The sequence below is a fragment of the Triturus cristatus genome, chromosome 5_1, assembly GCF_964204655.1.
Source record: "Triturus cristatus chromosome 5_1, aTriCri1.1, whole genome shotgun sequence".
In the NCBI taxonomy this organism is placed as follows: Eukaryota; Metazoa; Chordata; class Amphibia; order Caudata; family Salamandridae; genus Triturus; species Triturus cristatus.
In genome coordinates this window covers 803,248,654-803,263,263 of record NC_140587.1, presented here as the reverse complement: position 1 = coordinate 803,263,263, position 14,610 = coordinate 803,248,654, and the positions used below count along the sequence as shown (strand labels likewise).

General features: G+C 53.6%; 1 protein-coding gene across 1 annotated transcript in view; it reads right to left on the bottom strand.

Annotated features, from left to right (window-relative positions):
- The window catches only part of SMCHD1 (structural maintenance of chromosomes flexible hinge domain containing 1), a 1,955,900-nt gene that overhangs the window by 680,078 nt on the left and 1,261,212 nt on the right, over positions 1–14,610 (bottom strand). The window contains exon 35 of the mRNA XM_085605822.1: positions 10,415–10,502. Coding sequence (XP_085461948.1) covers positions 10,415–10,502 — 88 coding nt within the window. The remainder of the gene's footprint in view (positions 1–10,414; positions 10,503–14,610) is intronic.

Genomic DNA, 14,610 nt, shown 5'->3' with positions numbered 1-14,610 from the left:
GCTGGCCACTGATGATGGAATGGAAGAGGAGACCGAGCCTCTTCCTGACCTCTTAGTGGCCTCTGAGAAAGATGGGTCAGTGGATGGAGTTAACCTCTCACCCACCCTGACGCCCGAACAACAGGAAGATTGCCGCCACTTGCTGGGACAGTTTTCCGACCGATTCTCCCTGGTTCCTGGTGTCACAGATTGGTGCGTCCATGATGTGGACACAGGAGACAGCTTACCTGTAAAGCACAAGGCTTACCGGGTAACTGACAGGGTCAGAGCTTGCATTAAGGAGGAGGTCTCCAGAATGCTTGCGCTAGGGGTGGTTGAGTCCTCCAGCAGTCCTTGGTCCAGCCCCGTGGTCTTGGTCCCAAAGGCTGCTGCGCCGGGAGCCACACCTGAACTCCGGTTCTGTGTGGACTACAGAGGACTCAATTCAGTCACGAAGACTGACGCGCACCCCATCCCCAGAGCTGATGAGCTCATTGATCGGCTGGGGGCTGCCCGGTTCCTCAGTACGTTTGATTTAACGTCTGGGTACTGGCAGATCGCCTTGACCGATGGGGCCAAAGAGAGGTCCGCATTCTCTACACCAGATGGGCACTTCCAGTTCCGAGTCATGCCATTTGGGATGAAGAATGCCCCTGCCACCTTTCAGAGGTTGGTCAACCAGGTACTGGTTGGGCTGGATGCGTTCAGTGCCGCCTACCTGGATGACATCGCAGTGTTCAGTGCCACCTGGCCTGAACACCTGCGCCACCTCTGGGAAGTGTTGATGGCGCTGCGCCGAGCAGGCCTCACGATCAAGGCAAGCAAGTGCCAGATCGGGCAGGGTTCCGTGGTGTACTTGGGACACCAAGTGGGGAGTGGCAAGGTGGCACCCTTGCAACCCAAAATTGAGACCATCCTGGCTTGGGAACCCCCCAAGACGCAGACCGCAGTGAGGGCCTTCCTGGGGCTCACTGGGTACTACAGGAGGTTTGTCAAGGGCTATGGAACGATCGTTGCCCCCTTGACAGAGCTGACTTCGAAGAAGCAGCCCAGGAACGTGATTTGGACTGACACCTGTCAGAAAGCTTTCGACACCCTGAAGACTGCCATGTGCACGGCGCCCGTGCTCTTGGCCCCTGACTTCTCCAAGGAATTCCTAGTACAGACAGACGCTTCAGAGCATGGTGTAGGGGCTGTTCTCTCACAGATGACTGAGGAGGGCTGGGACCAACCCGTAGCCTTCATCAGTAGGAGGTTACTTCCACGGGAAAGTAGGTGGAGTGCAATTGAGCGAGAAGCATTTGCTGTGGTCTGGGCGCTGAAGAAGCTAAGACCCTACTTGTTTGGGTCTCACTTCCGGGTTCAGACGGACCACAGGCCCCTCAGATGGTTGATGCAAATGAGGGGTGAAAACCCGAAGCTGTTGAGGTGGTCCATCTCCCTACAGGGTATGGACTTTACGGTGGAACACCGTCCTGGTACAGATCACGCCAACGCTGACGGTCTGTCCAGGTATTTCCGCCTTAGTGACGAGGAACCCCCTGGGCAAGGGTAGTTCTCCCCACATTTCAGCTGGAGGGGACACGTGTTAGACCTGGCACCTTGGCGTGAGTTTCCCTTCCACTTTTTGATGGTGTGCCTCGACTGTTTTGCTGGTGTTGTCCGCTCAGGGCACTGCGCCACGGCTAATCCGTGCCGCAGTGCAAGTGCTCCCTAGGTAAAGTGTACCTGTAATTGATGTCCACGATTGGTTTATTGGATTCACTGTCAGTCCCCAGTAAAGTGCACCAGGGGTGCCAGGGCTCGTGAATGCCAATGCTGCTGGTGGGCTTGCAGCGCTGGTTGCGCCACCCACGGAAGCGGCCTTGTAAAGTGTGTCTAGGGCCTGCCACCGCAGACCCTGTGCACGGTCCGGGACCGTCGCGCTGACTGCGCAAGTGCCCCCACTTGCCAGTCCCTAAACCTTCCCTTACCTACATATTAGCCACCCCTCTGGTAGGCCCAAGGGCAGGGTGCATTGTAGGCATAAGGTAGGACATGCCCTGATGTGTGTGGCATGTCTTAGTAGTGAATTACAGCCATTTTCGTTCTTCACTATTGAAGGCTACCTGCTCTCCATAGGCCAGAAGGGGCTGCTGGGATCACGCCAACGCTGTGACCCCAGTGGACTCAGAAAGCATGGTGGAAGTGTCAAGTTTAGTATGCCTGAACTCAGGATGATAAAATACTTCTTGTAGTCAAGTTTATTTTAATATCCTGGGTTTGTAAATACTACTTTTAGAAAGTTAGTATTTACTGACCTGACCATCTCAGTCCGCCTCTGCTGTATGTGTGTGTGTTCTGCCCAGCAACAGTAAGGAGCAGGGTTGGGGAATCCCCAGAGACAGGTTGGCTGCCAGGTGGTGGGTAGAGAGATTACACCTGGATGGGTGGGAGGAGTACACCTTGACTCTTGAATAGACCTGTGCTCTGCCACCACAAAGCCGGCGCCACCCCCTGTGGGGCGGCTGATGTCTCTGCCCTGCTGCTGAAAGGAAAGAGCAGAGTCACCATAACAAAGTGCTCCAGAACTGGACTGAGCCAGGCCTAGGCCCCCTGGCGCTAAAGAACAAAAGAATCATGGTATAAAAGTAGGAGCCTGGCTCCTAAGAAATCAGAATCCTGTTTACCACAAAGAACCTCTGCCCGACTAGAAGGAGAAGAAGACGCCGGAGGAGCTGGCCTGCTGCTTGCCTTGCTGAGAAAGGAGAGGAAGAGACTTACTGAAAAGACTTTGCTACTTTGTGCTTGAACATTCTCCAAGGGCTTGAACTGAGCTTGCCCCCTGAACTGAACCCCAGGAACAGTGGGTTCTCTGTGCTTCTTGCTCATCCTCCAATTCGAGCCGTGTGGGCATCCCGCTGGAAAAGAGACTGCGCCCCTCATCGCCCCTCCTAGGGCCGTGACACTCAGAAGCTCGCCTGCCTCAAACCCGTGAGAGCCCCGCTCCGTCCCGAGCCGCTCTCTGTCCCCGGGCCAGGCCGCCTGCATCCCTGTCACCGCCTGCTATTGGAGCACCCTGAACGCGCTATCACCCCTCCCGCCGGAAGCCGTCCGACGACTGTGATCTACGCCGGGTCACCCAGCTGCACTGACTGTGCCCTGTGGCCCCGCTTCGCTATCCTCGGACATCTCAGGCCGCGCCGCCCCCGCTGTGGAGACCCTCCTGCACCGCCGTGCTAAATGGTCGCGGGCCGCGCCTGCCTACTTGCCCACACCTGCTGATTGAGGACCCAAGAACACTTCCCAAGCTGAGAGTCGCACCGACCTGTGCCGTCTCTCCACATCACGAAAGAAGTTCCAGTATCGGGCTCGGGGCCCGCAACGCCTTATTTCCCCGTTCGCAGGAACCGATCTCTGTGAGTACTGGAACTACAAGTAAAGAGACTACGAACTATCCATTTGACGCTACGAACCAGAACATTTGCCTGCTGTATAACCTGGCGGCCTAGCGAAAACGTTATTGGTCTTGTGATAAGTCTGCTGAGATATATATACCTTATTTTTACATAAAGAATCGTATTTTTATATATATCCAAGTCTGGTGTCCGTTTCTGGGGGGATTGATGTATTTACTGTGTGTACGATTGTAAGTGCTTAACCAACAACGCCTGAGGAATCGCCTTGGCTGCTCACGCCACGCACCTAGAGGGTGAGCAAGGGTCATTCGCGAGGGGTTATCCTGCGCCCTGACGTGGAGGAGAGGGTTCCTGCTTGACACAAGGGCAACCTTGCGCCAACCAGAGATCCCCGACTCTAACAGATGCTCATACTGAGTAGCTCGGGATCCCATACTCTTCGACCCCAGTCCGCAGCCACAAGAATAACTAGGGCCCGGTCGTGCCTGATCTTCTTCAGCACTCTGGGCAGAAGTGGTATAGGCGGAAAGGCATACAACAGACCGCAGCTCCACTCGAGACGAAAAGCGTCTCCGAGCGAGTGCCGCCTTGGAAATTCCAACTCGCAGAACTGATGACATTGCGCGTTCTCTTCGGTGGCGAATAGCTCTAACCAAGAGACCTAGCGCTACGTCCAAGTTCAGACGCCATTCGTGATCCACCATGCATCGGCGGCTGAGTTCGTCAGACCTGGCGTTCAGAGAACCTGCCAGGTGTTGAACCACCAAGGTAATGCCCTGATGTCCCAGCCACGTCCAGAGACGTAGAGCCTCCTGACAAAGGGTCCACGACCCCACCCCTCCCTGTTTGTTTTGCAATACCACATGGCGGTGGTGTTGTCTGTGAACACCTGCACTACACTTCCCCAGACAGAGGGAAGGAATGCCTTCAGTGCAAGCCGGATCGCCCGCAGCTCCAGAAGGTTGATATGGAGCCAGGACTCCGCTGGAGACCAGAGGCCTCTGATCTCCACCTCCCCCATGTGGCCTCCCCAGCCAATGAGGGATGCATCCGTGTGCTCCGGTTGGGGAAGGGAGAGGGATCTGCCATTGACCCAATCGCGATTCGTGAGCCACCACTGCAATTGCCGTGCAGTGCCCTCCGAGATCTGGACATGGTCGGACAGGGTGCCCTGATGCTGCGCCCACTGGAACTTCAGGTCCCACTGCAGAGCCCACATATGCCATCTGGCATGCGGCACCAGAAGGATACAGGAGGCCATCAGGCCCAGACGCCCGAGGGACATCCTGACAAACCCAGGATAGAGGCTGAAAGAGCGAAACCATAGCCTGAATATTCCGAAACAGCGTTGAATCCAGAACCGCTCCGATGAAAGGGAGCTTCTGAGAGGGACGCAGGTGCAACTTCGGCACATTGATGGAGAACCCGAGCAGATGCAGGAGATTGGCCGTTGTCTGGAGGTGGGAGACAACTGCCTGGGGTGAAGCAGCCTTCAACAGCCAGTGGTCGAGGTAGGGGAAGACTGACACCCCTGACCTGCGCAGATGAGCTGCGACCACCGCCATCACCTTCTTGAACACCCGAGGGGTGCTTGTAAGGCCGAAGGGGAGCACGGCAAACTGAAAATGCTCCTGGCCTACCATGAACCGCAGGTAACGCCGGTGGGCCGGCAGGACGGGAATGTGAAAACAAGCGTCCTGCAAGTCCAACGCTACCATCCAGTCTCCAGGGTCCAGGGCAGACAGGACCTGAGCTAGAGTCAGCATCTTGAACTTCTCCTTCCGGAGGAAGCAATTTACGTCCTGGAGGTCCAAGATGGGGCGCAGGCCCCCCTTGTCCTACTTGGGGACCAGGAAGTAGTGGGAATAGCAACCCCCCACTTCCTCATCGGGAACGTACTCGATGGCCCCCTTGGCCTGGAGGGCTGTGACTTCCTGACGGAGAAGAGCCAAATGATCCCCCGACATGCGGTGGTACCGAGGTGGCATGGCTGGAGGGGAGGACAGAAAGGGGAGCAAGTAACCTTGGCAGATTATCTGCAGCACCTACTTGTCTGACTTAATTTCGCGCCAGTGGTGAAAGTGAAGGTGAACCCTGCCACCCACTGGCGTGGGGTGTCCCCGGAAGCTCGGATTAGGAAAGTTTTGAGGTGGAAGCAGCAGGGGTGGAAGTGGACTGCCCCGCACGCTGGTTACCTGACCCGCCCCTACGGAACCCACATCTGCGGCCTCGCCGAGGCTGGTTCTGCACAGGCTTGCTAGAAGAGCGCGCCTGGGTACCCCTGCCCTGGCCACGAAAGTAACGAAACCCTGTCGTGGCAGGAGTTTTCGAGGAAAGACCCAAAGAATTGGCCTTGGCACGAGAGGCTAGAAAGCGCTCCAGGGCATTGTCAGCCTTATCACCAAAGAGGCGGGAGCCATTGAAGGGCATGTCCATGAGCGAGCTCTGGACATCGAGTGAGAAGCCAGTGGAACGCAACCAGGCGTGGTGCCGCAACCACCGTCGTGGAAAACTTCGACGCATCCTTGCCCTCCGCAATTGCTTGGGAAAGGACAGCCTGGACCACCTAAGAGCACTGAGGCAGAATCTCCATCACCGAATCCCACACTGCGTGGGAGTAACGGCCCAATAAGCAGGTGGTATTAATCGATCTCAACCCCAAACTGGCTGAGGAAAACAACCTCTTGCCATATTGGTCCAGCCTCTTAGAGTCCTTGTCCGGCGGAGCCGAGGGAAAGGCACTCTGCGATGTCGAGGCCTGAATGACCAGGCTCTCAGGCGTGGGGTGAGTGGTCAAGAAGGCGGGATCACCAGGCGCCAGGCGATGACGCCTAGCGACGTTCTTATCCACCGGCGCCCCCGAGGCCGGACGCAACCAAGTACCCAAGAGGACTTCGGTAAGGGCCTCATTGAAAGGGAGCAGGGGCTCCGACGATGTAGACACCGTCTGGATCACCTCCGTAAGGGCCACCGTAGGGAGGTCGAGGTGGAGAGCCTCCGCGGCTCGACGCAGCACCATAGTGTAGGAAGCGCCCTCCTCCATAGTAGGCGGAGGCGAGGTAAACCCGGGTCAGAAGACACATCAAGTTCACCCGCGTCTTTAAGGTCATCCACCCAATCCTGCTCGGAGTCACACTGCCGCACAAGGGGGTCCTCGGATCCGTCCCAGTCTTCATCCGGCTCCGGGGTAGAAGGACCCGGTCGCGGCGGCAGAACCGGAGCCGGAGAGGGGGCCAGCGGCGTCGGGAGCGGCGCCAGGAACGGCACCGGCCGGGGCCGAACCGGAGCCCCAACCCAATGAGGATCCCAGGTCGGAACGAAATGGTCCGAGAACGGAGGCAGGGGCGGGATGAACGAAACCCAGTGCGGTGCCTGTGGCAGAGCCAGGGGCGGCGCAGGGGCCGGAGTCAGCGGCATCGCACCTTGTGGCGCTGGGTCCGGAGCCGCGGGCGCTGGATCCAGTGGTTCCGTGGCTGGCGCCGGAAGCGGTGCCGTTGGGTCAACAGGATCTGGACATGGGGCCGCGGGGCCAGGAGGCGTGAGCCCGAGGCCTAAACAGGCGGTCCAAGGCAGCAAGAAACTTCTGCCGCTGTTCGGGAGTCGCCGACGGACCCGATTAGAACGGGTAGGCCGCAGGACTCCCAGGCTCCGGAGGAGCCTCAGGGGCAGAGTCCCTGTCCCCCACGTCCGCCTCCGGGGAGCGACAGGGGGATGTCGGAGAGCGAACACACTTCTTCGACTTCTTCTTATGGCATCACTTACCGGAATCTGAAGGTGATGACTTAGAGTCCGAGGAGCAACGCTGTGGTCCCGCGAACGGCCCCTAGACCCGGAGCAGCGGCGAGAGGAGTGCCGGACCTCCAGCAACTTCTGGCACCGCTCCCGCAATGCCTTCGGGGCCATGGCATGGCAGTCCCGACAATCCCGGGAGTCGTGGTCGGTCTCCAGGCAGTAGAGGCAGACATCATGGGGGCCCGCCACCGCCATATTACGGTGGCACGACTTGCAAGACTTAATGCCGGGCATCCTACGTGCATCAGGGGAGAAGACAAAAAAGTCTCAAAAAGTGGTCAAAAATTGACGGACATATGTGCTCAATCCGGATCTGCGCTTTCGGCGCAAAAAAAAAAAAAGAACTGACGTCAGCGCCTAAGTAGCCTCCATGACGTCGTCCTGGCGTGTATGCCGCCAGTGACGGACGCGGAGCCGCACGGCGCCACCTACTGGCGCACAGGGGTACTGCTAAGCAGAAAACTTTCCGGATCCAGACTGACGCCTGGGGAATATTCTAAGGTAAGGAATCTATCACTAACGTGTCTCTTTAAGATAGTGACATTCTATGACGTGTCAGCCAGTTCCAGAGGCCCCGAGCTCAGGATTCTAAACTGCCCTCCTTGTTGCAATACCACAATACAGTGGTGTTGCCCTTGAGGAGCTGAACCAGACTACCCTTGATGGGTGGCAGGAAGGCTTTCATCACCAAGTGAATGGCCCACAACTCTGCTGAAGACCTCTGATTTCCACTTCCCACAAATGGCATCACAAACCCAGTAGTGATATGCCTGAGTGTGGTGAGCCTCCATTCAAAAGACTGTCATAGGTAGGAGAAAGGCTGATACACCCTACCTCCAAAAGGTATGCTGTGACCACCGCCCTCACTGTGAACACCCAAGGGGCACTCGTGAGGCTGAAAGAGAGCATGGTGAACTGAAACTGCTTATGGCCGAACTTGAATTGCAGGACAGGACATCGAAATAAGCATCCTGCATGTCCAGTGCAATCATCCAGTCTCCTGAATCCAATGCATGCAAAACCTGGCCAAAATGAGCAACTTGAATTTGTCCTTCCGTAGGACCATGGTCATCTGGAGCAGGTCTGGGGCATTGTGCTACCTGTTTACAAACGGGCATGTACTGGGATTAGCCTAAGTGTCCAGAAGGATCCCAGTCAGGGCTTCGTTGAATAGCAGCAAGGGCTCCTCTTCTTTAAAGGAATGTGGCGGAGCATAAAAATAGGAAGTGCAATGGTGGATTGGCCTATATGAAGGGGGGGGGGGGGGGGGAGACCACTTTCGGTAGAAAGGAAGCTCTTGTTCGAACAAACCACCAGTTTGTCTGGGTAGATGTTCAAGTATGGAGGCTTGGATGACAAAGGCTGAATGAAGCTCGCTGACTTCAGTGAGGTTTTGGCTTTCACATCAACAGACTGTAATTGTAAGTCCAGGACTTCTGCTGCACGTTTTATATCTACATTGAATGAGGTTGTCTCTACCGTTGAAGGGCCGGGTGACATCCAACAGTCCAATCCACTGGCTTCTTGAAGATCTAAATAAATAATTGCAATTGTAATATTGCTGTGGAAATTCATCCCCATCTTCATCAGAAGCTGGATTACTCCGGTCTGGGTCCAATCCCAAAAGTTGTTGGAGCACTGAAAGATTGTTCCGAGGCAAAGGTACTCTCTTTTTTATCAGAGTTAGAATGAATTGGGGCCGGGCACATCATAACTGTTCCAAAGTTTAACAGGACAACCGGATCAGCGTCCTCCTCTGGTGCTGATGGGGTATACACCAGCATGGATGGTAGCGCTGGATGTGGAGTTTGCTTTAGAGTTGGAGAGGACATTTAAGCGGGTTCAGAAGGCACCGAAGGCACTGAGGGTGGACCTGACCAGAGGTCTCCGCTGGTACCTGGAACCCAAGGTCACACCAGAGGGAGCTGGCAAGGTGCCAAGGATGCAATACACAGCCTCCTTAAATACTTCAATCTGTTGTGGCGTCACTGATGATCCTGAAAAAAATTGAGATGCAGCTGGTTCAACTGAGACATAAGGGTGAGGGACTAAGAAAGAGGGGCACCTTGACATCCACACAACTACTCAGAAGGAGAGTAACAAGGCTGGGACTGGGCCCACTTGACTTCTTGTGTTTCTTTTTGGAGTTTGATTTAACTGAAAACCGGACCGTTACAACGACCCGTCATGGGAAAGGATCTGAGAGTGGGAATGGGTCAGTGCTCTCCAACTCAAGCCGGAGCGAGTTTTATGCAACTTCCTGCAGTGTTCAACAATGTATAGCTTGGCTTTGGGATCTAATATCACCTTCGGGAGCATCAGGCCACACTCTAGCAAGACTTAGTGTCGTGGTCCAGACACATTAGAGTCACACCTTGTGGGGATCTGTCTCACATGCTTGCTTGCGACAATCCCTAAAACGTTTAAACCTGGCAGTTTTCCGGGGATACATGTTCCCTTGCATACTGTTGGAAGACATTTGAGAAAATCTTGTCCACTGATGAGAAAAAGTTAGGAGATAGCTCCAGACTGGTGCACAAAGGCACGGAAAGAAAGGAATGTCAATGTGTTTTCGTGAGTATATATGCAGCTCCTGCCGTCACTTTCAAACCGGAGTGTAGCTGCGAAACGCAGCCAGGGGCTATGCTGAAAAATCATCTGGATCCACTGTGGAGCCAGAATGCAAGGTAGACCTATGTAGGCCGGTGACGTCACTTCTTGGACAGGCGGAGTCATGACTAGAGTCATATTGCACCTAAAATGAATTACAAGTCAAGAATCTAAGACTGACCAGAATGCCCTGGCTACAACTAGAGAGTGCCTGGAGATTTTGATGCAAGTATGTGAGGTAGAGGATAGGGCATAGATATAGTTGGGCAACATATGACCCTTGCCTTATCTGTTTGTGTGCTTTCGACAAGGGAAAATGCATTAGTAATATAAGCCTGACTAAGCAACCAACAAGTCTGGAGGAAAGGAGGCTGGACGCACCAGTATAAATGTGGGGCTGAACTAAAATTCCAGGAGAAGGGCAGTGTGCACACTCTGTGTCTAGAACCATTAGATACAGGTTTAGAAGTCGTCATCTCAAGTTTAAGACTCCGGACCCTGACCTCTTTTTATGCAACACTGTAAATAGAATTTAGATTATGAAAGCAAAAATAAATACCAGCAGCATGAAAAAACTTTTTCAAAACAGGGAAGTTTGGTCTTATGGCACTCTATCATAACAAACTGAAACAAACCTGCTGACTGTATAGCGAATTTGTTTTGTCAACTGCAAGGACAAACTGGATGTTGTATCGATCCACTCTATCCGGTATTAATCTATCCCTAATAATAAAAAAAACATACTTTTAATAATGCACACAAGTTTAATTAAGGTTAATTAAATGGTCTCGACTATTTTAGAAAAACATGATAACAGAGCCAAAGTGAAGCAAAATGATGTGTGCAGAAAAATGCACATTTTCAAACATAATTACCAAAGTTGCAACAAACCAGAAAAAAAGTTTAAAAAAACAGATAGACAAGCAAAAGGCAGATCTTGTTGAAAACCTGAACTCCCCTGACTTCAGACAACTAGTCAGTGGTCTCACACACGAAGCATGTCACACACTCAACCTCTTGTATGTAGTATGGAAGTAATTGGACCCTGCAACCACAGCTGTGTGTCAGATCATTCACTAATTCAATTTTAGTCACCATGAAAGTTAGAGCACTTTCACCACCGACATACAAACATGACAACAGAATTGTTAATCATACATCAAAGTGTGCAGAAACAATTGAAAAAAAATCAATGTTGCAATCTTAACAAAAAGATAAATGTATCTTCCAGGCCTCCTAAAAGAACATTATTCCAAAATAACCAAAAAACTAAACCACACAATAAAGCATGGAACTAAAGGTGACAAAGCAGAAAACCTGAAAAACAGGAGGCAGAAAGCGTGTACATCAACAGTGATGCCTCAATAGGAAACAGACAGAATTGGTGCAGAAAGCAGGAAATAAGCTTCTTACCATTGGTAACGCTTTTTCTGGTACAGAAGCACAAGCTAACACTTGTGTAACGATATAACTGTAAGAGACATTAGTTAGTGATAGATTCCTTACCTTACAATATACCCAGGCGTCAGACTGGAACCCGGAAAGTTTTTTTGTCAGGAATACCCCTGAGCGTCGGTAGGTGGCGTTGTGCGGCTCCGCGTCCGTCGCTGGCATTGTATGCACCGTGATGACGTCACGGAGACTACTTAGGCGCCAACCATGTGCGTTGACGTCAGGTCTGTACATGGCATTCCGCAACAGGAACGCAGAACCATGCCAGAAATTGACCACTGGTGCCATGAAACTAGGGCCCTGAAAGTGATGACCTTAACCCTAGAAATCAGTTCGCCGAACAGGGAGGATGGGTGGGGCGGTAAGGAATCTATCACTAACTAATGTCTCTTGCAGATATATCGTTACACAAGTAGTAACTTGTGCATCTGAAAGAGACATGTTAGTGATCGATTCCTTACCTTAGAATAGATGCCCCAGCAATACCAACACCGATGGTGGGTCTGCGAATAAGATTACACCAGAAAGTCACAGCCAAAGAAGCCGTCTCTCCGGACTTGACTGTCAAGGCAGTAATGCTTGGTAAACGTGTGCAGCGAAGCCCACGTAGCTGCCTGACAAATGTCCTGCAAGGGAACGCCGCGTCGCAAGGTAGTAGTGGCCGCCGTCGCCCTGGTAGAATGGGCACGCAGCCCCAGAGAAGACTCCTTCTTAGCCAACGAGTAACATGCTTTGATGCACAGAACGACCCCCCGAGAGATGGTTCGTTTGTGCACGGCCCGACCTTTTTTGGCACCCACATAGCCAACAAAGAGTTGGTCATCCACCTGGAACTGTTGTGTGCGCTTCAGATAGAACGAGAGCGCACGTTTTGGGTCCAGACGGTGGAGCCGCTCTTCCTCTTTTGAAGGATGCGGAGGCGGAAAGAAGGTGGGCAAAGTGATGGTCTGCCCAATGTGGAAGGGCGTGACAACCTTTGGCAAGAAAGAGGGACGGGTCCTTAAAACCACCTTGTCCGGATGAACAGAAAGAAAAGGAGGTTTAGAAGAAAGAACCTGGAGCTCACTCACTCTTCTGGCAGAAGTGATAGCTACCAGGAAAGCCGTCTTTAGAGTGAGAAGACGTAAAGGACAGTTATGAAGGGGCTCAAAGGGAGTGCACATCAGATAAGTCAAAACTAGATTTAAGTCCCATTGAGGGATTATGAAAGGCACAGGAGGAAACGTGTGTAATGCCTTTGAGAAAACGGTTAATAACCGGGGACTTAAAAAGAGAAGGCTGATCTGGAAGCCGTAGAAAGGCGGAGATGGCCGAAAGATAACCTTTGATAGTGCCCAGAGCAGAGCCCAGCTGGGTTAAGGATAGAAGGAACCTAAGAACCTCAGAAAGAGGGGCAGAAAGGGGATCCACAGCCTTTGCTGTGCACCATGCCACAAATTTGTTCCACCTGCAGGCGTACACCGTTTTAGTGGAGGGACGCCTGGCTGCCAGAATGACATCACAGACTTCGGGAGGAAGATCGAAAGCTGTCAACTGTCGCCGCTCAATATCCACGCATGAGGTGGAGGCTGGACAGGTTCGGGTGGAGGACCGTCCCCTGCTGCTGCGACAGAAGGTCCTCCTGAAGAGGCAGTCGGGGTATCGATCGCCATGCTGAGTAGCTCGGGATACCAATATCTTCCTGCCCAATCCAGAGCCACAAGGATGACTTGGCCCGGTCGCGCCGAATCTTCTTCAGCACACAGGGCAGAAGTGGTATAGGCAGAAAGGAATACAACAGATCGCAACAAAAAGCGTCGCCGAGCGAGTGCCGCCCTGGAAATTCCAACGCAAAGAACTGATGACATTGCGCGTTCTCTTCGGTGGCGAATAGATCTAACCAAGGCTCTCCCCACTGCAGAAAGAGACATTAAGCCACGTCCGAGTGCAGACACCATTCGTGATCCATCAGGCACCGGCGGCTGAGTTTGTCTGCCCTGGTGTTCAGAGAACCTGCCAGGTGTTGAACCACCAAGGTAATGCTTTGATGTTTCAGCCATAGCCAGAGGCGCAGAGCCTCCTGACATAGGGTCCACGACCCCACCCCGACCTGTTGCAGTACCACATGGCGGTGTTGTTGTTCGTGAATGCCTTCAGTGCAAGTCGGATCGCACGGAGCTCCAGAAGGTTGATGTGCAGCCGGGACTCCGCCGGAGACCAGAGGCCTCTTATCTCCGCCTCGCCCATGTGGCCGCTCCATCCCAGGAGGGACGCATCCGTCACTACTGTGTGCTCCGGTTGGGGAAGGGAGAAGGATCTGCCATTGACCCAATCGCGATTCGTGAGCAACCACTGCAATTGTCATGCCATGCCCTCCGAGATCTGGACATGATCGGACAGATTGGCCTGATGCTGTGCCCACTGGAACTTCAGGTCCCACTGCAGAGCCTGCATATGCCATCTGGCATGTTGCACTAGCAGGATGCTGGAGGCCATCAGGCCCAGGAGCCGGAGGGTCATCCTGACTGAAACCCGGGATAGAGGCTGAGAGATCGGAATCATAGCCTGAATACCCCAGACTCGCTGCTCGGGAGGATGAACCTGAAATTGAGTCAAATCCAGAACCCCTCCGATGAAGGGAAGCGTCTGAGGGGGACTCAGGTGTGACTTTGGCACATTGATGGAGAACCTCAGAAAATGCAGGAGGTCGGCCGTAGTCTGAAGGTGGGTGATGACTGCGTGGGGCGAGCCCGCCTTCAACAACCAGTCGTCGAGGTAGGGGAAGACTGACACCCCTGACCTGCGCAGATGAGCTGCGACCACCGCCATCACTTTCGTGAACACTCGAGGGGCGCTGGTAAGGCCGAAGGGGAGCATGGCAAACTGAAAATGCTCCTGACCTACCGTGAACCGCAGGCAACGCCGGTGGTCCAGCAGGACAGGAATGTGAAAATATGCGTCCTGCAAGTCCAACGCTACCATTCAGTCTCTAGGGTCGAGGGCAGCCAAAACGTGAGCCAGAGTCAACATCTTGAACTTCTCCTTCCGAAGGAAGCGATTGACGTTCCTTAGGTCCAAGATGGGGTGCAGGCCCCCTTTGTCCTTCTTGGGGACCAGAAAGTAGTGGGAATAACAATCACGTCCTACTTGTGGCACAGGAACGCGCTCGATGGCCCCCTTGGCCAGGAGGGCCGTGACTTTCTGTTGGAGAAGCACAAAGTGATCCCCCGACATGCGGTGGAACGGAGGTGGCATGGTAGGGGGGTAGACTCGAAGGGGAGGGAGTAACCCCTCCGGACGATTTGCAGCACCCACCTGTGCTGAGTCTGGTTCTGCGCAGGCTTCTGGCTGAACGAGCATGCTGGGGCGTCCCTTCCGTGGACACGAAAGGTAGATGTGG